The 24,364-nt window shown below is 35.8% G+C and overlaps 1 protein-coding gene across 1 annotated transcript in view; it reads left to right on the forward strand.

Annotated features, from left to right (window-relative positions):
* Positions 1–598: 598 nt before the first annotated feature.
* The window catches only part of TMEM38B (transmembrane protein 38B), a 41,272-nt gene continuing 17,506 nt past the window's right edge, over positions 599–24,364 (forward strand). The window contains exons 1-5 of the mRNA XM_037493696.1: positions 599–804; positions 8,000–8,156; positions 19,378–19,562; positions 20,668–20,755; positions 22,632–22,749. Of these exons, the coding sequence (XP_037349593.1) occupies positions 693–804; positions 8,000–8,156; positions 19,378–19,562; positions 20,668–20,755; positions 22,632–22,749 (660 nt within the window). The 5' untranslated portion in view covers positions 599–692. The remainder of the gene's footprint in view (positions 805–7,999; positions 8,157–19,377; positions 19,563–20,667; positions 20,756–22,631; positions 22,750–24,364) is intronic.

The raw sequence follows: 24,364 nt of genomic DNA on the forward strand, positions 1-24,364 counted from the left end.
CGCTGGGTTGTGAAGCTGCCTGCAGCCTCTGCTGCGCTGGTTCGATCCCCGGCTGCTCCCCGGCCATCGGAGGAGGGTCCCACATGACGCACAGACCTCTCCTGCCGCCCGCTGCTCCCCTCAGCAGTGTATTTCGGTCCTTCTGCCTGCTCTGCTCCCCGCTCTGGCTCTGGTGAATTCTCTCACCCTCCCGTGCTTCTGACTGTACCCAGTGCTTGTATAAATAAATAAATAAACCTTAAAAAAAGTTATACCCCAGAACATTTAAAAATAGTTCTTTATGTATTTGTTGCAAAAATAACAAATGCACTGTGACGCAAAGTTTGTCCTACACAATGTATTGCTTCTTCACCTTCAATTTTACTCAACCGTGCGTTTTCCCTCGGCTGGCACCGCTCCCAGCATCAAGATACTGGATCCTAATTTGGAGAACCGCGCCGGGCCCAGATGGGACGGCCCGGAACCCGCCCACTCCGCCCACCCCGCCCACCCCGCCCACCCACTGACCCGCAGCGCGCCCGCAGCTCCGGGACTCGCGGCCCCGCCCTCGGCGCGTCGGGCCCCAGGTGCCAGGGCGCACGCGCGGGGCTCTCCGGGGCGCGCGCGGCGCGGCCGTCCCTTCCCCCCTCGTCACAGCGCGCGCCTGGAACCCGTCGCCGCCGCTGCCTGGGCCGCCGCGGCCGGTTGTCGTCATGAGTTCTCCGTGGGATGAGCTGACCCTTGCCTTTTCTCGCACGTCTATGTTCCCCTTTTTTGACATCGCCCACTACCTGGTGTCCGTGATGGCGCTGAAGCACCAGCCGGGTGAGTGCGGGGCGCCGCGGGCCCGCACCCCCAGAGTCCCTCGAGCGTGGCCTGAGCCGGGCGGGCGGCCGGGCTGCCGCCGGCTCTGAGACTGTGGTCGCGCTGGAGGGGCTCCAGCAGCCGGCTCGTCCGACCCTAGAGTACAAACGGGGAGACTGAGGCCAGGAACGGGGTGGCCCCGGTACTCTTCGAAGGGGGCGCGGCCGCTTTTCCCGGGCGCCGTCCGGGACCTGCCGGCGGTGCCTCCACTTCTCGGAAGGGACTTCACAGGCACCCGGGGCGCAGCTCCGGGAGACCTTGGTCTGACTTAGTCGCCTGGAGTAAGGAAAGGCTGAGGACTGCCCTCCACGTGTGGGAGCTGCGTAAACGCTTCAAAAGCCTCAGGTTCGATCACCCGTGACCCCCTGAACTGGGGGTTCTGCCACCTTGCTCAGCTGTTAGATTGAATCCTGAAGACTCCCGTTCCCTGGCGTCTGAGTGGCAGGCCCGGGGCAGTCACTTGACAGTTTCACTCTGTAGAATGGGGCGAGTGTCCTAATACAGCAGCTTGAGATCGTTTAAGAAAACCTTCAAGGAGCGGTGTTTGTGGTTTCCTGTCTTTCACGTTAGCGTGCTTTACTTTTGAGATTTTTTTTGCCTGCCTTTTGGTTTCATCCACCTGCTCTTTCTTTGAGGTGAGGCGTTTTCGTTGTTTACTTGCTCCACGGCCAAGTTGCCTTTAAACTGCCTTGTCCTACAGAGTGGTGAGTGAGGACTTGAGAACAATGCTGTACCTCTCTTACGACTGCTGCATTAAAAAAAAAAAAAGATGTATTTATTTATTTATGCATATGAGAACTGGGTACAGGCCAGAAGTGTGTGTGTGGGGAGGGGGTGGGGGGGTGAGACGATTCACCAGAGACAGAGTGGGGAACAGAACAGGCAGACTGACTGAAATACACTGCTGAGGGGAGCAGCGGGAGAGTCAGGCGAGGTCTGCTGCGCCAAGTGGGTTGCTTCCTGGCCGGGGATCGAATTCGTGCTGCAGACGCTGCGGACAGCTTCATAGGTTGCGTCTTAACTCGTTTCCGCCACCAGGGAGGCCCTGGACTACTGCATTTTTAAACCTTTGGCCCTCAGAAATATTTTTTATTTACACTGAAGCTTGTTGCTCCATCTAAGTCTTTGGTAGAAATTTTGACCTGCAAAGGGGAATGTTACTGTATCAAATTAGGACAGATAATCTGCTTCAGATACTGCTTCCTTGATTTGAAAAGAAGTACATTTTATTATTATGCTATATTTAGTATCTGATACTTTCTGCTAGAGGCTAAATCAGAGGTTCTCAAAGTGTGGTCCAGGAACCCCTAGGTTCCTGACACTTCCAGCTCAAAATTATTCTCATAATAATATGCTGATGTTATTTGCCTTTTCCACACCTTTTCTCATAACTGTACAGTGGAATTTTCAAGAGGTTACATGACCTGTAATGTTGAATGCAGAAGCAGATAGGAGAGTTGACTTTCTTATTTGAAGCTAGACATTAAAGATATTTGTGAAAATATAAAGTGTCACTGTCTTTTGCTTTTGAAAGTATTTTTTATAAGGGATACATAATTTATGTTAAAATTTATTGCATTTATTTTCAAATAAAAATTTCTCACATACTAAATATTGATACATGTGATTCCATAAAAGTTCTTTGGGGTCTTTGAGAAAATTTTTAAAGCATATAGTCATGTAACTACTACTGTAATCATATAGAACAGTTTCACCCCCCAGCCCTGTTTCTCTCTTTCCCCTCTTTTTGGAAGCCTTCCCCCCGCCCCAACCTTTCATCTGTTCACTAATTCTTAGGTGTACACTGGGGTCCTGAAACTAAAAAAATTGACAACCACTCAGTTGATTGCTAATTTTTTCTTTTACTGCGTTACATGTGGTGTAAAAAATATTTTATATTTCAGTACCAGTAACTTGTAAAATAAATAAAAACGATAGAATCCAGAGAAAAGGGTATACCTGTTTACACTTTTACCAGAAGTGTGTTAGACTTTCTCTGCCCTTCCACAGAATTGGCTGTAATCACTTAAATATCTTGTCATTCTAATAATCAGAAAACAGTTTTTATTTGCATCTGTCATGGTTACTAAAGAGTCTGTGCTTCTTAAGTGTGTTGGCCATTTATATTTATACTTCCAGTTCTGTAAGTCAATTGAGTTGGTCATATTGTTTTTCCTATATTAAAATGTGATTTAATACATTTTAAAAAATCGTAAATCATCCTTACATCCTTGGAATAAAATTTCCTTGATTGAAGTATTATTTTAATTCATTAGGGATTTTGATTTGCTAATACTTTATTTTTTTTACTTAATTGGCAACTTTTCTTTGTGCTCCAGGGACAGATTCTCTAGAATTCATATCTGTAGTACACTAAAACTACATTCAGGGGCCTTCCTGGTGGCCTAGGAGTTAAGTCTCAGCGCAATCACCCCTTTGACCTGAGTTCTTTCCTGCCAATGAAATGGCACAGCAGATCTCTCTGTCTAGCTGGTTGTGCTCCTTAGCACTGTATTTCAATAAGTCCGCCTGTTCTGCTCCCCACTCTCTCTCTGGTGAATCCTCTTACCCCATGTACCTCTAGCCTCCACTACTTCTTCGCAAAAAAAAAAAAAAAAAGAACAAGACAAAAACAAAACTGCATTTAGAGAATTAAATCAGAAACAGCCCACCTCTTTTTTTCTGCTGTTAATCCATTCTTCAAATAAATGGATGGTTTACCACCTACTAGGTAGTAGTAATTATGCTTTTATGCATATTCTCATTTCAGTCCATAGAAGTTATTTTTTATTTCCATTTTTCAAGGTTTAAGGCAGAGATTAGAGGCCCTTGCAAGTGATTACAAAACTCGTATGCAATCACAGTTGCCACTCTGACTTGTGACAATACTAAGGGAAATTAGTGCTAATAAACGCATGTGAAACTTAAACTCATGAAACACTTCACATGTATTTTTTGTAACACCAAATATGTTTATAGAACCCCTGCTTTATAACCAAAATCTCTTAGTGTCTCAAGGGGTTACCATCCTATAATGGAGCTGATGTTAGTGGACAAAATCTAGAATGTGATATGTCTTAAGAGGATAGAATAAAATAATGTGAAACTTGAGGGAAAAGAAAGTTCATTGACTTATTTGGAAATGAATATCACATGGGTGAAAAATTTGTCCAAAAGCATTTAGTAAATTTAATTTATCAGAAGTAATCAGTAACCTTGGAATGTATTTTCATAGTTACTGCTCTGATGGGTCTGTTACAGCTCTCAGAGCTCTCTAGAAGTTTCACCCTACAGGAAAAGAGTGTGATTGAATGGCAAAAGTAGAAAGGAAAGGGTAATTTTCCTTTTACTTCTCGAATACAGTAGTTTCCACTTATCCACTGGAGATATGTTCCAAGACCCCCAGTGGATGCCTGAAACCTTGGTACTACTAAACCCTTATAGTGTATACTGTTTTTTCCTATATATACACGACTGTGATAAAGTTTAACTTGTGAATTAGGCACAGGAAGAGGGTAACGAAAATTAGTGATAAAATATAATGATTATTATAATAAACTAATAAAGGTTAAGTGAATGTAGTTTCTCTCAAAACTGTACTGGACATCGTATTTTTGGACCATGGTTAATATGGGTATCTGAATCTGTGGAAAGCGAAACTCGGTAAGGGGAAGACTCCTGCAATAGTGATAGCTAGTACATATATTAGAGTAATCCACAAGTATTTGATAAATGTTTTCCATTAATTTATCTGTGTCTAGTACCTTTTCTTTGTATGGATCTTTGTGTTGTATCCTGTGCCACCCCCGTGGATATTGTATGTTCAGGTTTCTACTTGTTCTTAAAGGAATTTTGCTAATTTATAGTTTCTTAGAAAAGTGTCCTTTTCAATTACATATGCACATTTGTTAATGTTTTCCCTATACAATTAAAACCCTCTCTAACTAAAATTATTTCCTTTTCCTGCCTGAACTTACATATTATTTTCATTCCCTCTCACAATCCTTTCTCAGACTTGTTGACAGTGGTGCTTTTTTTTTTTTTTTGTGGGACCCTCGCTAGTGGGGGCCTGGGAACGAACCAGCTGCAGAGGCTGCAGGCAGCCTCGAAGCCCAGCGCTCGACTGCTGCCACCAGGGGAGGCCCGACAGTGGTATTTTATTGACTTTTGCTGTGAACAGCTTTAGGTTGTCTATTGATGACCCTTTTCTATCTCCCTATTTTAGTTACTATTTAGTTCCTACTTTTATAAATTCTGCTAGTTTCTGTTATTATTTTTGTACTTTTTCCTCTGATAATCTCAAACATAAAGAAAAATGGCCAGAATAAGTCAAGAAACTCTTACATACTTTATCCAAATTCACCAGCTACTTACATTTTGCTGTGTTTATTTTATTTTCCAATTTTTTAGTATTTTATTTTATGTAATTCTTACATCATTTTTCATTTTTGCACAATGTATGCATTTTCATTTTGGTTATAGTCCCCACAATTGCACCACCCCTTATTTTGACCCTAGTCCTTCCTCCCTCCCCCCACCCCGTAGTGTGTCTCTGGTTTATAGTTGCTTGTTGATTTTAATTTTTACTTTGTATTAGTCTTTTTCCTGGTCCCTTATTTAGGTTTTCTAGATTCCTGCTATGAGTGAGACCATCGGGTATTTTTTTATTGAGATCTAATTCACACATTTCTATATATTTAAAATATACAGGGGATAATGTGTTTGTGTATAATGGAATGATGACCACAGTGAAATTAGTTAGCACATACATCACTTCACATAGTAACCTTTTTTTTTTTTAAAGATTTATTTATTTATACATACAAGAACTAGGGTACAGGCCAGAGGTGCCGGGGATGAGAGGATTCACCGGAGACAGAGTGGGGAACAGAACAGGCAGATTGACTGAAATACACTGCTGAGGAGAGCAGAGGGTGAGATAGGAGAGGTTTGCTGCACCACACAGGTCGCCTCCCTGGTTGGGATTGAACTGGTGCTGTAGTGGCTTTGGGTAGCTTCGAAGTGCTGCGTCTTAACTCTTTGTGCCACCAGGGAGGCCCCTCATATAGTAATCTTTTTTTGGTTGATTGATATGACAACACTTAGCAAATTTCAAGTATGTAATACTATAGTCACTGCTCTACATTAAATACCCAGAATTTATTCATCTTATAAGTGGTAATTTGTATATGAGTATTTTCTTTCTGGATATTTTTATTTATGGATATCATTTTTCCAGAACCACTTGAATATAAGTTGGAGGCATTTTGTCTAATTATGTCAAATTCTTGAGTGTTTATTTTAAGAACCACAGTACGGTTGTCAAAATCAGAAAGTTTAATGGTATCTAGGCCACAATTCATATTTAGATTTCATCAGTTATCTAAAAAGGTCCTTTATAAATATTCTTTCCCGTGCTGTTAAATGTTCTAGCATTTGCATTTCATTTAATTTTTGTCTCTTTAGTGTCATTTAGTTTGCAGTATTTCATTAGTACTTTTTGTGTTTCTTGATCTTGATGTTGTTAAAATATAGCCCAGAGTTTTTGTAGCTGTTGTTTTATTTTTTCCAGAGTAACACTCAGTTTGGGTGTGTCTGATTTGATTAATTCAGTTGATAAATTTTTGGTAAGAAATATTACAGACATGATGTTGTGTTTTCAGTGCATCATAGCAAGTCCCCCCAATATTTGTTTACAGTGATGTTTGCAAAGTTTCTCCACTCTGTAATAATTATTTTCTGCTACAATTAATAAGTAACTTGTTAGGAGACATTTTGAAATGATATATATCTTTCCCTCATCATCCTTTCACCTCTTGGCTTATTTTGTCATTCTGTTTTTAACCTGTCTTGTTGAAAGCTTAGTTTATTTTTTCACTTTTTTATCTTCTAAAGTACTTAAGGGTATAATTTTTTAATATATCACTTTGACATATTGACTGGGAGTACTTACAGTAGGGTTGGGAATGAAAGAAGACAGTAGATGGGAGATAGTTAATAATAAGCTTCTGCCAGGAAACTAGCAATAGGGCCTGAATAGAGTTTTGTGTGTTTTTCAAAAATATTTATTTATTTATTTATTTATACAAGAACCAGGGTACAGTCAGAGGCGCGGGAGGGTAAGATGATTCACCAGAGACAGAGTGGGGAACAGAACAGGCAGACTGAAGAAATACTGCTGAGGGGAGCAGTGGGAGAGGTCCACGTGCCAGGTGGGGTTCTCCCCGGCCGGTCGGGATCTAACCAGTGCTGCAGAGGCTGCAGATAGCCCCACAGTGTGGCACTTAACTACCTGCGCCACCAGGGAGGCCCCCCTTTTTATTATAATGTTTATCGAGGTAGTGTTGGTTTACAACACTATGTTTTAGGGTTATAGATTCACATTGTAGCAAATGTATCTTATCACACCATGCCTGCTACTATCAAAACCCCAATAATCCTCCACTGTAGTCCATTGTGCCCCTTATCCCCTTTGCTCCCACTCCCTTATCTTCTTGTAACCTTATTTCTTCAGGCAGATTTCAAAGGTTTGTTTTGGTTCCTTTGCTTTATTTTGTTATGTTCCACACATGAGTGAAATCATGAGATGTTTGTCTTTCTTCTTCCGAGTTCACTAGCATTATCTCGTTAAGTTCCAGCCATATTGTTGCATATGGCACGATTTCACCATTTTCTATAGCTGAGTAGTAGTCCATTGTGTGTGTATATATATATATCAGTAATTACATCTTCCTAATCCACTCATCTGTCTTTGTGCACTTAGGTTTGGTTGCTTCCATAGCTTGGCTGTTGTAAATAGTGCTGTAGTGAACATAGGAGTGCTTCTATCCTTTCAATTTAGTGTTTTCTATTCTTTGGGTAAGTAGGTACCTAAGGGAGGATTGCTGGATCAGATGGTAGATCTATTTATAATGTTTGGAGAAATGTGACAAAGTATTTTAAAGGTACCCACATTACTCATGTCTTAAAATTAACTCAGTGTTGCCTTAAAGACCAAAAGATATGGTTTATGATAATCATGACTGCCACATCTATGAGTAACATTAAGTTCTTGATTATTATGTAATTAAGAGGTATTTTTCTTTATTATCACTGCTATCTTGGGACTTCTTAATATACGACTCACTCAGACCACATTTTTGCTTTACCATTTTAGGAGCAACAGCTGTGGCATGGAAGAATCCTCTATCAAGCTGGTTTACTGCTATGCTCCACTGCTTTGGTGGAGGAATATTATCCTGTATACTGCTTGCAGAGCCTCCATTGAGGTTTCTTGCAAACAACACTAATATATTATTAGCCTCTTCAATCTGGTAAGCTGCTGTTATGTTGAATTATGTAACATTTAAAAAATTGTTTTGTAAGTTACTAGTAAATGGAATTTTTCATTAAAAATATTTTATATTCATTTACATTCAAGGAAAGGAACCCAAGTAATCCAAAGGTTTTAAGTGCAAAGTATGTCTCTTTCTTACTCTTTTCCCTTCCCTCCTCATAGGCAAAGATTGTTACTGTTGTCTTATGTATCCTTGGTAGAAACATTTCACATATGAAAGGGCATCAAATATTTGTGTACCTAATACCCCCTCCCCCAAATATACAACAGGATAAAATAAAAAATGTGATCAACTACACAAATATGTCCAGATTATTTTTCATATGTAGTAATCTTCCTTGTTATAGTCTTTGTTGAATTTTTTAGTGCCTGTGAGATTTAACGTTAATTTTGTATTGAATTTAGTTTTGAAATAAAGAAAAAAATGTTAGAAGTTGTTTTGGATTCTTGTAAGTCAAAATTCAATTTTCTCTAAAGGGGTTGATACATCAAGTTAAAATAATACAAATCAGAATGCTATATCTAAAACAAAGCTATACCTTTGATTAAAAACCTTATCAATTAAATATATAAAGTCCATTTTTATTATAATCTGTCATATTAATAACAGTGGCAATGGGATAAATAGTGAGAGTGGTATTTGAGTTGTAACCATATGTCATCTAAAATCTTTATAATCATTTTTATATTTAATCACAAAAGAACCATGTGGTAGCTATGAAAAAACTAAGGCATTGAGAAAACGTGCTAAAATTTTCAAATTTGGTAAATGATTAATTTAGAATCAAAATTAGAAATTTGAATTTAGAGCCTTGATGGTTAATAGGCATTGTCTCTCAATTTAAGAATAATGGATATTCCAGGAGGGAAAGAGAGATGGGAACAGAGAACTTATTCAAAGAAATAATAGAGGAAAACTTCCATACCTGGAGAAGGAACTAAATATACAAATCCGTGAAGTTAAGAACACTGGTTACCTAAGTGTAATGAGACCTACACCAGGACACATGGGGGTAAAACGTCTACGAGTTCAAGACAAAGAATATTGAAACTGGCTAGGGAGAAGAATCAAAGAGCCTATAAAGATAGCCCCATCTCACTACATCTGACTTCTCCAAGGAGACATTACAGGCAAGGAGAGATGGAATGATATAGCCAAAATACTCAAAGATAAAAATTGTTAGCCAAGAACGCTATTCTGCAAGACTCTCCTTCACATTTGAGGAGGAAGTAAAGGCCTTCTCAAACACAAGCTGAAAGAGTTTAGAAGCACTAGACTGTCTCTCCAAGAATTGTTAAAAGGAGTTCTTGTATTTAAGTTGAAAATGGAACAAAAAAATAGGTAGAACCAGAAAACTAAAGATAAAATGGCAGTAGCAGATACTTATAGAAATAATTACTTTAAATGTAAATGGACTAAACTCACCAATCAAAGGTACAGAATGATTTGTTGGATTGGAAAACAAAATCCAACTATCTGTCATCTTTAGGAACTATACCTGAGCTCCAAAGATAAACATAGGCTCAAAGTAAAGGATTGAAAAACAGTCCAAGTAAAGGGGACCCAAGAAAGGCAGAGACAGCCACACTTATGTCAGATAAAACAGATTTCCAGCTATAACGCTAACAAGAAATGGGGTTGGACACTATATAATGATTAAGGGAACACTCTGTCAGGAAAATGAACACTCATCAATATATATTCGCCAAACAAAGCAACAAAAATCAGTTGCATCATCAGGAACATCAGGGAGTGACTATACTGCTAAATCATAAATAGTGTTGTAAACCAATGTTCCATCAATAAAAAAATAATTAAAAAAAATACAGCTTTGCCATCTAATTAAGAAATTCCTACTGTGTGTCCCATACCATACACAACCACCTTCCTATATTAAATAATCATTACAGTAACACCATGATCCTGACTTTTATGGTAATCAACTTTCTTGCTTATTTTTATAATTTTGTTATTCAAATATTCATCCCTAGACACTATATTTTAGTTGTAAACCATTATAAAATTTTATGTCTCTTAAGTCTCTTTTAAAAATTTTATAGATTCACCTTCCCTCCCTTCCTTTATTTTCCCTTCCAATTTATCTCAAAAGACCAGAGCCATTTGACCTTTCCATAGTCTGGAATTTGTTGATCACATACTTATGGTATAGATCATTATTTATCTCTGAAATTGGCATATTGAATCAAAATATACTCAGATTTAGCATGATCATAACTTTTATTGACTGTATTAACTAATTAAGAATTGTACAATGGTAATAGTCTTTTATTTTATATTAGTTGGAATAGTATTATAAAGAGATATTTTCCACTAATTCATTATTTGATTATCCAGTTACACAGTTTATAGGAAAGGCAGGATTCTTTCCCTCTGCTTACCATGAATTCGTTCTTTGTTATACTCAGAGGTGACCAGGTTTTTTTAAAAAAAATAAACTCATGGATTTTAGTATATTTCATTTAATTGCCTTTAAAATTTTTTTAATTTATATCTTTTACATCATGTGTATTTCCCGTAAAATTCCCACCACCAGTTCACCCACGAACCATCAGCAGCATCCCTTGTCTTCTCTCTCATTTTGAATCCCTTTTCCTCCCCCTCCTTCGCAGAATGTATCTTATTTATGGTTGCCTGCTAGTTTTGTTGTTTTATTATTGTTATTTTTTTCCTGATCCCTTATTTGTTTCCCCTATTTTCCTCCTATAAGTGAAGCCATTCAATATTTTTCTGTTTCCTTCTGGCTTATTTCACTGAGCATGATCCCTTCTAGCTCTGTCCATGTTGCTGCGAATGGCATGAGTTTATCTTTTTTGATTGCTGAATAGTATTATTATTTTTTTTTTTTTAAAGAGGCACGTATTTTTATTTATTTATTTATTTGTTTGTTTGTTTGTTTGTTTATACATGCACTGGGTACAGTCAGAAGCGCGGGAGGGTGAGAGAATTCACCAGAGCCAGAGCGGGGAGCAGAGCAGGCAGAAGGACCGAAGTACACTGCTGAGCGGGGCAGCGGGCGGCAAGAGAGGTCTACGCGCCATGTGGGACCCTCCTCCGGTGGCCGGGGAGCAGCCAGGGATCGAACCGGCGCCGCAGAGGCCGCGCAGAGCTTCGCAACCCAGCGCTCAACCGCTGTGCCACCGGGGAGGCCCTGAATAGTATTATTGAAGCTCAGATTGTTCCTTCTTTGGCTGGTAGCAACATCTTCAGAATGATCCTGAGACTTTGATGAGCGAGCTTCCTTGTTACTTTTCCTTGCTACTCATATTATATTTTTCTGAAATCACTCTTCTCTAAGAAGCTCTGATTTCTTTTAGTGGGAAATAGTATTTCAAGACCACAATCTGAGCACTAGAGATGTTCATTATTACTGGATTGATTTTTGTTTCTAGGCATTTCTTTGGACAGAGGCATTTTCAGTAGGAAAAATCAGAATAAAATAACTCATACGTTCGTATTGATATTTCTAATACAAAATCAAGATTATAGAGCTTTTAATATTTCTGTTACATCTGTTATGTCCTTCTGCTTTAAGAATTTGGATTCTTAACACTAGACAATATTACTCATTTATTTTGTTCTGTATTACGCATACAGTATACAATAATTATGGAGTAACAGTGCTAAGCACTTACTAACATGATTATTGAAAACAATTTTTTTGCATATGTACTTTTCATTTTCTTTCCATTTAAAAAATATACTTAGTATTCTACTCAGTCATGGTGAAAGCTATTACATACTGTACTATTCCCTCCTTAGTCCTTTTTCAGTCCTAGTTTTATAGCTAACTATATTTAGTGCTTATCAACAGTTCTTTTGAATGTGCCTCTCTAGTTATTTTGTTTAAAGCTTTTTCTCATAGATTCATCAAGAACAGTATTTCCTTAATTCTCACATGTTGATAAGTTTGTGTCCTTTGTACTTGAAAGTAATTTTTACTGGACATAAAGTCATTGGACTGAACTATCATTGAGCATTTTAAATGTGCTACTCCATTTTCTTGTGTCATAAAACATTGGTGTGAAAAAATTTATGATCATTTAATCTTCTTTCCCTTTTAAGTCACATGTTCTTTTTTCCTAGATTCCCCCAAGTTTTTTTCCATTAAAGTCTAATAATTTAAATAAAATGTCTCTATGTTGGTAAATTTGCATCCTTTCTTGGGCAGATGGCATATTCTTTTTGGTAGCTACACATTTATTTCATAATTGATAAAGTTATTTTAGTATTTGTACTCTTCCCTTGCTTTGGTTTTCTTCAGGACCTCCTGTTAGTGGATCTTTGCCTTTCTTCAGTGATCTTTTTTTTTTTAAATCTATTTCTTTTTAAATTTGAAATGTTTTCCCCTTTCATGTTCTATTTTATTTTTTGAAAGCACTGTTATTTCTGTTTTCCTTTTAGTTTAGTCTTCATTGCTGAAATGATATTTTTTTCTTGCTGATAATTTATCTTCTGTTTTCAGTTGGTTTAATTCTGATGTATGTTGTTCTGTTCTATCATTTCTTAATATCTTTAGCATGTCTTGAAATAGTAGGCTTCAGTTTCAATCTGTTATGTGGACATATTTTCCTAAGTGCTTTCCTTGTAGAGATTTATTTTGCATTTTTTTCTTATAATAAATTCGTATGGCATTAGATAATGATACTTTTTGCTGGTCATTTTTCTGTAGAATCAGGTTTCATGGACTTTGAGTATAAGCAGAAACTCAAGGAAGATTTTCTAACTTCATAGAGCTCTTCTGCTGTTCTTATGTAGTGTTCAAAAGATGATGACCTGTTCTCTGAGGTTTCCTTGTTTTCCTCCCTTTTCCAATTTGGTCGGGACCTTCCTTTTGTTGCTCTGTCTTGCTCAGTTTTGGTTCTATACAAGCAGTTTTTTCTTGTTGTGGGACTTGTTTTAGAAGAATGTATAGATGGAAAAGTTTTGAAAGTTAATATGAAATAAATTGCTCCCAATGCTTCAGACCTTTAGAATCTCTGCAGCAACTGCACCCACCATCTTCTCAGAAACCTTGTTACTAATTTTGATCTTTCTGGTATGCTACCAAACTCTACCTGAGCCCATTTCCTTTCTTCTATAACCAGAGATTTTCATGGCCCTTAATTTTGTGTTTATTGCCTTTTATATTTAGTTTTAGCATATATTTATTTCCCTAAACAATGTTGTTTTTGAAAGTTTTATGAATGTATATTTTTCAGAGTCTTGCTGTTTTTGTTTAGCCTCTTTCCTTGGCATTCAGTCTTATGTGTATGGTTGTGATTCATTAATTTTCAGTGTTGAATAGCATTCCAGAATTAATGTCATAATTTTTTCATCCATTCCTCTGTTTACAGAGTTATTTCTATTTTTTCCTGTTTCCCTTACAGTATTGCTAAGAACATTTTCATATATAGTTACTGAGGTTTTTTCTTGAGAAATGTTTGAGTAGATTTATTGAGTTCTAGGGAAAGTGATTTTTAAACTCTACTAGATAATGCCAAACATTTCCCAAATTGGTTAAACTGATTAACATTTTTACTGCATTGCCCCCAACCTAAGAGCCATACTTTGCCAATAACTTATATATACTACTCTTTCCTTCTCACAACTGCCTGCATTTTTCCTACTGATTACTGCTATTCTTTTTGTGTTTATCTTAGCCTTTAGGAAAATCTTTACCATACATATGAATATATAGAGAAATTTTTAGTTTTGTTTTAGTTTTATTTTTGTTTCTTGTCCTATTTTAAAATGAGGCATCATAATATTTATTGGTTTTTGAGACTTTTTTTCCATTTGATGTTATACATTATTATTCAATATTATTGGTGTTTTGCATGCAGCTATAGTACTTTCTCAATGGTTGTAATCCATTGTATTAATATCTGTATTTATTTCTGCTGATGAACACTTACTGGTTTAGTTGTTTTGGGGTTATTATAGAATAACAATAATAGCAGCCACTGATTGAATGTGTATTTAATGTGTGTTTATTATTTCACTTCAATTTCACAAGAATCTTGTGAGATAGGTGCTATTTTATTTTCTTTTAACGTATGATGTAACTAAGACAAGAAGGGTTAAGTAACTTGACCAGTGCATGACAAATATCGAGTAGTTGGGGCCAGGATTCAAACCTGGGCAAGCTGGTCCTTTAGTCCACATTAATAAATGTATAGTTTTGAACTCTGAAAATACAAACATTGTCTTTGTCCTCACAGACCTTTAAATATTTAAAAAAAAAAAAAAAGGTCCTTGTCAAAGACAAAATTTATTTTACTAGTTTTTTTTTTTAATTTTTAATGCTGGAGAACAAATTTGTAATCTTTGTCTTATTTGATTTTTGAGAGCTAAAATGATGTTTGGAATGTAATTGAAACTAGCAAGCTAAACTAAGGAATTCAGTGAATGCACTTATTGGAAAGGTCATCTTTAGTGTAGTTACTCATAGTGCTCACATCTGGAGATTAGCACCATCTACTGGCAACGGGGAACAATATATACATTTTCTTAGGATTTTCTTTTTGAAAACTATTTTTTGGGGAAATAAGAATCTTGCAGCTTTTTTTTTGTGCCCTGGTTTGTTTCATTTATTTTCCAAGTATAATTATTATGTATTACATATTTTCATAGCTGAGGCTACATTTTTTTATAGATTTATTTATTTACTTATACAAGCACTGGGTACAGTCAGAAGCGCGGGAGGGTGAGAGAATTCACCAGAGCCAGAGTGGGGAACAGAACAGGCAGACTGACGAAATGCGCTGCTGAGGGGAGCAGTGGGCGAGGCAGGAGAGGTCTGTTGCGCCATGTGGGACCCTTGGTGGCGGCGAGGGTTCAAACAGGTGCTGCAGAGGCTGCCGGCAGCTTTGCAGCCCAGCACTCAACCACTGCACCACCAGGGGAGGCCCTGAGGCTACATTTTTATAAGTAAAAAAGATATAACTTCATAGGTGTATCATTTTACACTTGTCTTTTTCAAAGCATATATAAAGTTATTAATTTGTTAGATATAAGAGCAGTGATAAAGATGTCATACTGCACTAGAATTAAGTATAATTTATCAGTCTATTTGGGCTTAGTTAGGTAATATTGTCCTTGGTAGTGAGAGAAATGGAATTAATAGAGTGAAAACAGCTCTCAGTGACTAAATGTGGGAAGTATTTCTATACTCAGCTCTTGGTATTAAGCTAAGTCCTACTTTTATCTTTCATTTTAAAAAATATTTTCTTACTGAAGTAAAATGTCACTGTAATATTATGTTTCAGGTGTGCATCTTTGTAACTTAACATCTGTATATGCTTTTAAGTTCACCACTTAAAGTTTTACCTTTCACCATACAATTGTCCCTTTGACCTGATTTACTCACCCTGGTTTAGCTTTCAGTTATTAGTGACCTAACATCTTCTTTGTATGCTGTTTTAGCTAACTCTTATTATTAATACTATTTGTTATCATTTTTCCCTTTTCTACTAACCTAATGTGTGTGACTTAAAAATTGCATGACAGGGCCTCTCCTGGTGGTGCAGGCGGTTGAGCGCCGTGCTGTGAAGCTGTCGGCAGCCTCCGCAACACCGGTTCGATCCCGGTGGGCCGGTGAGAATCCTACATGGCAAAGCAGACCTCTCCTGTCGTGCCCGCTGCTCCCCTCGGCCGTATTTCGTCAGTCTGCCTATTCTATTCACCACTCTGTCTCTGGTGAATCCTCTCACCCTCCTGCGCATCTGGCCTATACCCCAGATCTTGTATAAATAAATCTTAAAAAAAAAAAAAATTGCATGACAGATAACTTCTCATTCCATTTTTTTGGTCCAATAAGTTTTATTTCTTTTTTTAAATATGCTTTCTATAGGCATTTTACAGGTAAAGCTTCCTTAATGTGACAATTTTAGTTAAGTGTGAATTGTAGTTTTTATAGAGGTAAGACATGATGATTGCTTAACGAGTATTGGTTGAGTAATTAATTCAAGGAATTTTTCAAAGCTAACTTACAGAGTAGGAATGGTTATTTCAGTAGCCCTCAGTCTGTCTAATATGTTTTAAGTCATAGTAAGTCTACTGAGTATAGTAAACAATTGTTCTTTTGCCCTGTGGCTATATAACATTCAAAATGAGAATCGTTTTCTGCTTAATAAGTTAACTTGTTGTAGTACTCTTTTAGAAATATCTGATTAAATAGAATACTTATTTATAAAAAAAGTAATAATTACAAATTTTAGATATACCAGTGTCTCATAGTTGAATATAAAGGTCTAAAATTGCACTTGTATTGGTATACTTTTTTTCACTCATGTTAAACATAGTCTTGGTATAGATAATGAAAATTATGTCAATTGTGTTCTTTTTGTTTTGTTATTTGAGCAATTTACTTTTATTTATTTATTTTTAGATAGTCATTTATTTATTTATACCACCTCGCAACCCAGTGCTCAACCGCTGCGCCACTGGGGAGGCCTGCAATTTACTTTTAAACCTAATTCCTTTTAAAGTAAAATAAAATCCTCCTTCCTGTATCTAATCTATAATGGTTATCAAAATATTTTAATTTTATTTAAAATACATTTTAAATTTGTTTATTTAAGCTTAACTATTTCACCCCATTTCTTAGCCAACTTCCTGGAAATTGTTTTATATTTAAAAAGGGAGGTATATAGAGGTTTTCAAACTTAATTATGTGATGCGTCTGTAAAGATGTCTTTGAGGTGCATGTCATGTAGTATTTCGCCTATATTTCCTTCTATATATTTTATGGTTTCAGGTCTTATGTCTAGTTATTTAATCCATTTTGAGTTTGCTTTTGTGCATGGTGTGAGGTAGTAGTCAAGCTTCATTCTTTTGCATGTAGCGACCCACTTTTCCCAGCACCATTTATTAAACAAACTTTCAATATTTTTTCTATTTCTTTGAAGAATAGCATTGAAATTTTAATTGGAATAGCATTGAATCTGTATATTGCTTTTGGTAGGATGGCCATTTTGATAATGTTAATTCTTCCAATCCATGAGCAGGGGATATCTTTCCATTTTTTTTCTGTCTACTTCTATTTCTTTTAACAGTGTTTTATAGTTTTCTTTGTATAGGTCCTTAGTGAAGGCAAAGATAAACAGCTGGGAATTAAATTAAAGAGCTTCTGTACAGCAAAAGAGACAATAACCAAAATGAGGAGAAACCCCACTGGGAGAAAATTTTTGCATACAACACTAATGATAAAGGACTGATCACAGGAACCCTCCTGCACTGCTGGTGGGAGTGCAAACTGGTCCAACCACTATGGAAAGCTGTGTGGAGATTCCTCAACCTACTAAAGATAGAGCTTCCATATGATCCAGCAATTCCACTCCTAGGTATTTACCCAAATGACACAGAAACATTAATTGCAAAGAGCACCTGCGCCCCTATATTTATAGCAGCACTATTTACAATAGCTAAGCTTTGGAAACAACCCAAATGCCCAAATAGATGACTGGATCAAGAAGATGTGGTACATATACACAATGAAATATTACTCAGCAATCAAAAAAGATAAACACATGCAGTTTGCAGCAACATGGATGGAACTGGAAGGGATCATGTTCAGCAAAATAAGCCAGAAAGAAAAAGAAAAATAGTGGATGGTCTCATTCATAGCAGGAATCTAGAAAACCTAAATAAGGGACCAGGAAAAAGTATAACTATAAGAAAGAAAAAATCAAAATCAACAAACAACTGTGAACCAGAGACACACTATGGTGGGGGGGGCACGGGGAAAGGAGAGATTGGGGTCAAAATAAGGGGGTTGCACTTGTATGGGGAATATAAAAATAAAATAAAAAAAACTTAATTATATGAACATGTGAAAATTTTAAATCATGTCATTTTCAAAAAGCTTTTTTCTTCTCTCAGATAACTTTTTCTTTTCAAATTCTTTACTTATCAAGTGATTCTTTGTGTATCTTATATTTTGCTCCCAGAAATAAATGATTAATTTCAGGACTACTTCTCATAATGCCAAGTTTTAGGTGGTGGGGTAGTAATACAAGGAATTCTTGTCATCTAAGTACTATTGACTTTAGTTAGGAGCATTAAAGTTTCTGTATATAGTGAAGAAAATTATATAAAAAGCTATGTTGAGGTCTAGGAACCAATTGTTTTAATTATACAGGTCATCATCAGAACTTAGGCTAAACTAAGAATATTAAATAAAACAAAACATGCAAAATCAAAGTATATAGTAGTATTTGAGTGGGATCTTGAAGATTAGGAAGGAATCAGTAAATGGAGATGAAGAAAAATCAATGCTTCAGACTAAACAAAATGTTGGATCTAGTATTGGGTTTCTGAAGAATTATTTTGGCAAATATATTCATCTTCCATGAATATTTTTGGTAATTCTACTCTGTGAATCATGGATTACAATCAGATGGACAACTTTTAGAAGAGATGTAACACTTATTTTGTTCATCCAGTGTATTTCATATCACTCCATTAGAAGGAAGATGTGTTCTGCTTTAACTACAAAATCATCTGCCAGAGAGTATTTTAAGAATGGAGAGGGAATGAACACTATTATTGATATTAAGCTGTTTGAACAGATGCTTAGAACAAATGAAGCTTCAAAAAATGATTCACCCAAGGAACACTGAATGTTTCTTAAACTAGTATCACAATTTAATTGGTTAAAATTTAAGCTTAATCAACTAAATTGAAGATTAAGTTTCAGATTCTTTCAGCTATATTAAAATACATTTCTAATTAAATCTGTTTCCTTGACAATTCTAATCTTTCTCAGTGTAGGTTGCATTTTATCTATTACATGAGGGCCATAGGTGAAGATACTATTGGGGTTGAAATGCAACCCTTGCATAGCTACTAAGATTTCTTTCCTAATTCCTTTTTAGACTCATCACTTAGCTTCTAGAACAGTATGGTCACAAATTAGGAACTTAGTAAATACTTCTTGCATACATAGAGTACTCAAAATTCCAAGCAAGATGAAATTTCCCTCTAATCATGACTTTTTGGCAGATTATTTTATGTGTTTCACATGATCTTAAAAAATTGACTATCCAATCTGTGGTTTTCTTGAAGTTAAATTTCATGTTTACATGGGTATTCCATTTGTTGTGTTTTTCTAAATTGTTATTGATGAGATGATGGATTTTTATGTTTGTTCTTCTGGTTCCATTTATATATTAAAATATTTAAATTTTAATTTCAGGTATATTATATTTTTTTGCCCATATGACCTAGTTTCCCAGGCCTATTCTTTCCTACCTGTCCAACTGTTGGCTGCAGGAATGAAGGAAGTGACCAGAACTTGGAAAATAGTAGGTGGAGTCACACATGCTAATAGCTATTACAAAAATGGCTGGATAGTCATGATAGCTGTTGGATGGGCCCGAGGTAATATTAACAATATGTGTTCATAAATATTCTGTAATTGGTGTACTGCAGCTATCAAACAATTCTCTGTCTACATTAATGAGGAATATACAATTTAGTGTAATAGTCTTTTTGGAAGAAGAAGCCTTATTTCTGTTGGCTAGTAAAGTTATTCAAGAACTACTACTTTTTATCAGTACTAGTCATCAACTATTATTTTGAGCCTATTTTATAATCAAAGTTTTTATAAATGGTTTGATAGCAGCCCCAAAACCAAAGGGTTCAAGTTAAGGTGTTAGGTGTCACCATAAATAAAACAGGGCCTCCCTGGTGGCGCAAGGGGTTAAGCACTGCACTGTGAAGCAATCTGTTCCCAGCTGGCCAGGGAGCAACCCACATGTTGCAGCAGACCTCTCCTGACTCATCCCCCTGCTCCCCTCAGCATTGTACTTTGGTCCATCTACCTGTTCTTTTTCCCACTCTGTCTCTGGTGAATCCTCTCACTCCCCACATCTCTGGCCTGTATCCCAGCTCTTGTATGCATAAATAAATAAATCTTAAAAAAAAAAAAAAACAAGTTTACATAAGGAAATTTGTGTGCATGTAAATAACAAGTTTACATTAAAATCTTGTGGTACACTTTTTTTAATTGTATTTTCATCCTGAATAACTGGAAATAATAAATATCATTGATAATAAGTTCATGTTCATTCTGCATCACTTAACCTTTCTTGTTGAGTTTGTTTATATGCAGTAATTGAACAAATTTTTCTAATCTCTTGTGATAGTGCACACAAAACTAATATCAGGCAAGGAAATGATAAAGCAGAGGATTGTATTTTTCATATCTGAAACAAACCGTTAGGCACAATTCTGTGCTTGAGGCCCCAGTTGTAATGTTGTTTATTGTACTATCAATATGTCATCAATAGTTACCATGCTATTGGGAGGGAAATAACACGGTTGTCTTAGTATCATAAAATGTATAGGCAACTTTTTTCTTCTTTCTAAAGAATGTATTTTGGGGCCCTTCTTGGAGATAGACTTATGAACAAAATATACTTGTTTCAGATATATTCTCTGGAAAATTTGGCTAAATATTCTTGTTTTATTGTTTTACTTGTAGGTGCAGGTGGTAGCATTATCACGAGTTTTGAGCGCTTGGTAAAAGGAGGTTGGAAACCGGAAGCTGATGAATGGCTAAAGATGTCCTAGTGAGTTGCTATTAATTATAATGAGACATGGCTTGGTTTTTTTGGGATCTTAACAAATTTCGTTCAAAGAGAATTTTGGGGACTCTGAATGTAGATGAAATGTAGCTGACCTAATAAATAGTAAGTATAACAGGGATAGGACCAGGAAAATTAGTCTTTAAAAAGTTTGCTCTTTTAAATGTAATTTAATAAATAAATATTGATACCCCCTCTTAGAAAATAAAAACTTCTAGATTGTGGTAGAATTGTTGGAAGAATGTGTATTAATAGAGAGAACCACATAGGAGCTGACTTCTGTGAGTGGAAAAGAATCAGTTGCAGGCTCTTGGCATGTTCATTGATGACAACCGTATCACCTCTATTTCAAATTATGTATGGTTCTGGTAGAATGATAAGCTCATGGAAACAAATGAATACATTATCAGAAAGGCCAGCTATTTGCTTTAAAAATCAGAGCTGAACTTTGTTGCATATAAAATAAGAAAAAGATCAGGGGAAATAACCCATTCTCTTCTTGCCCAATTCAAAGTACCTGTTGTATCCATTTGAAGAATTTAAATGCAACCTAATCTTTGTAACCACTTTCGTTGACTTTACTGAATTTAGCCTTTCTCCAATGTTCTTTCCCCGCATATTGTTTACAAAATCCTTACTCCTCAGTTTGATGCATCTAAATTTATGTTCTAAGAGAATGCAACCCCAAAATGGATGCTCATAGTGAGGTAATGTGGTCCAGAAACCAAGCTCTCAGAAACAAACAGCAAACATTAAGATAAACCTAATTTCTATTTGTTTTTTTAATCTCATCCTTTTATGGTATCACTTTGGTATACATTTTATATTACATTTTTACATGTATATAATGTATAAATTAATTGATAAAATACATTAGGGAGTTTACAAATGGGGATATGCAATCAAAAAGTTTAGAGACTCCTATGCCAAAACATGAATGCTGCCCAATCATGTTGCTAAGCAAGGCCTAAATCCTCATTGCCCCAACTTCCTTCTATTTTGTACTTAGTCCTCAACTTGCACTAATTAAATAACTTATTTTGCATAAAGCCCTTAGAGGGCCTTTTAAATTTATCATTTTGCATTTTAGCTTCCTAAAAGTTTATCATTTATCTTTTTATAGTTGTTAGCATAGCAAGCTTAGATAATGATCTGTTACTGGTAGCGTTAGCTAAGTAATATGCTAGAACTTGGTCCTAGCTGTTTTATGAGGGTAACTGCGTGTATCTCTTCTCCACCTCATGTAGGAGCTTGAAATGTCATGATGGGAATACATTAGACCCTTGAACAATGTACAAGTTAGGGGTGTTGACTGCTCCCTCCACCTAGTCAAAAATCAGAGTATAACTTTACTCCTGAGAAACTACTGATAACGTACTGTTGACCAGAAGTCTTACTGATAACATAAACAGTCATATAACAAATACTTTGTATGTTATTATGTAGTGTATTCTTACAGTAAAGTAAGCTAGAGGAAAGAAAATATTGTTAAGAAAATCTTAAGGAAAATACACTTACAGTACTGTGCTGTGTTTATTGAAATTAAGTGTACATCACCTATTTATAAGAAAATCCCTGTATAAGTGGACCTCTGCAGTTGAGACTGTGTTGTTCAAGGGTCAGTATATTTATACCATAAAAATGGGAAAATGCTACAAATCAGGGCTTGCTTTTCTTTTCCCACCCCATTCACTTATGCTGTGAAGAAAGGTATTTACTTCTATATATTTGGCATTTCTAAAACTTTATAGAACTCATTTTGTCTATTTGTAATTTAATAACAATATTTTGTAGAATACTCTTTGGGAAATATATATAGAAATTATGTGTATTACTGACTTAAAATATGTTTTATTTTTAGCCCTGCCAAGATAACCTTGCTTGGGTCAATTATCTTCACATTCCAGCAGACCAAACATCTGTCAGTAGCAAGGCATAACCTTATGTTCTTTTATACCGTGTTTCTTGTAGCCACAAAGGTAAGAGTTCAAAGTAGCTATAACTCGATAATACAAACTCATATAACCAGCATTCTGCATACTAGGCAAGTTAACAGGAACATTTATATTTTACTGTTATTACAGTCTAAAGAGATGAATTTTGGGGAGTTTACTCAGTGTAGCTTTGACTTTCTAAAACATCACTCTTCTACGATTCCTCATTTGATCTATATTGAGGCCTTCAGGAAAGATTTACAGATAGCCTAATATATTGGAGGGCAGAGAGTAATGGAGATAACCAAGGTATATCAGAGACTACGAAGACAGCATTGTTTCATTTGTAAAATGAGGTACATGGAGTAAATGTTCTGTGATGTTCCTTTAAGCTTTGAAATTTAAAATTTTTATATTAGGAAATATTTGTGGTCATTCTCTTCTGTTATTATTGACTGATTACAAGTTTGATTCCTTCTTTAAGATAAGAGAGAGAGGTGTGGTATGTCACAGGTTTTAGAAATAGACAGCTTTAAGTTTAAATCCTAGCTTTGCTGTCTAATTATTGAATAGTCAGGTCACTTGCTGTCTGAATCCTGTGTCATTGTCATTGTAATTGGAGATGATGCATGCTGTTCTATCACTATGTCTTGACACATTGGTTTTATTTGCAACTGTATCCTGAGACTAATTCTGGTCGTTATTCTTTTTATTAGATATTGTTCCTTATTTACAAGTAAAACAATAGGTTCAAAAATAAGATTATTATATAAGTGTAGAGAAATTTTACAGCTAACTCTATCCCAACCTAGATACTTGTGATTAAAAACTTAACTATGAGATTCTTAAAAGGAAAACAGCACATATTATATAAATTTAGATCATAGAAAGGACCAAGTCACTATTGGGATCATTTATTTCTGCTTCAGTAGTCTCTGCAATAGGGGTCATCTGTGGCTATAATTCAAGTACTTCAAATATTCAAGGCAAAGTCTGAGTCTTTTCACCTATGTCTTCCTCTACTAACCCTAACAGATTATGAGCTATATATATATATATATATATATATATATATAAATAATATATATTATATATATTATCTATATATAGATATGTAGGTAATATATATTTATATTTTGAGCTATATATATAGGTAATAACATTATAGAGATGTATTTTTATACAACATACAATTGATACATTACACATACAATTTAATATTTTTAATATATTTACAATGTTATGTGACTGTCATCACAATGCTAGAACATTTTCTGATGTTCCTCATATCCATCAATGGTCACTTTATATTCTTCTAAATCACCCCAGCTATAGTCAACTGCCGATCTATTTTCTGTTGCTATAAATTTGCCTGTTTTGACAATAGGAGAATGCCTTCTCCTATTTTGTGTGTTGTCATTTCACTTTCTTGATAGTGTCTTTGGGAGCATAAAATTTTCAACTTTTGATAAAGTCCAATTTACTTGTTTTATCCTTTATTGTAAATGCTTTTGGTGTCATTTCTAAGAAACCATTGCCAAATCAAGGTAAAAAAGATTAACCTCTGTTTTCTTTGAAGAGTTATAGTTCTAACTCTTACTTAGCTCTATGATCTATTAATAATTTGAGTTAATTTTTATATGTGGTATGAGGAAGGGTC

Source organism: Talpa occidentalis, unplaced genomic scaffold (genome assembly GCF_014898055.3).
Source record: "Talpa occidentalis isolate TD23 unplaced genomic scaffold, MPIMG_talOcc4v2.1 talOcc4.7, whole genome shotgun sequence".
Taxonomy (NCBI): domain Eukaryota; kingdom Metazoa; phylum Chordata; class Mammalia; order Eulipotyphla; family Talpidae; genus Talpa; species Talpa occidentalis.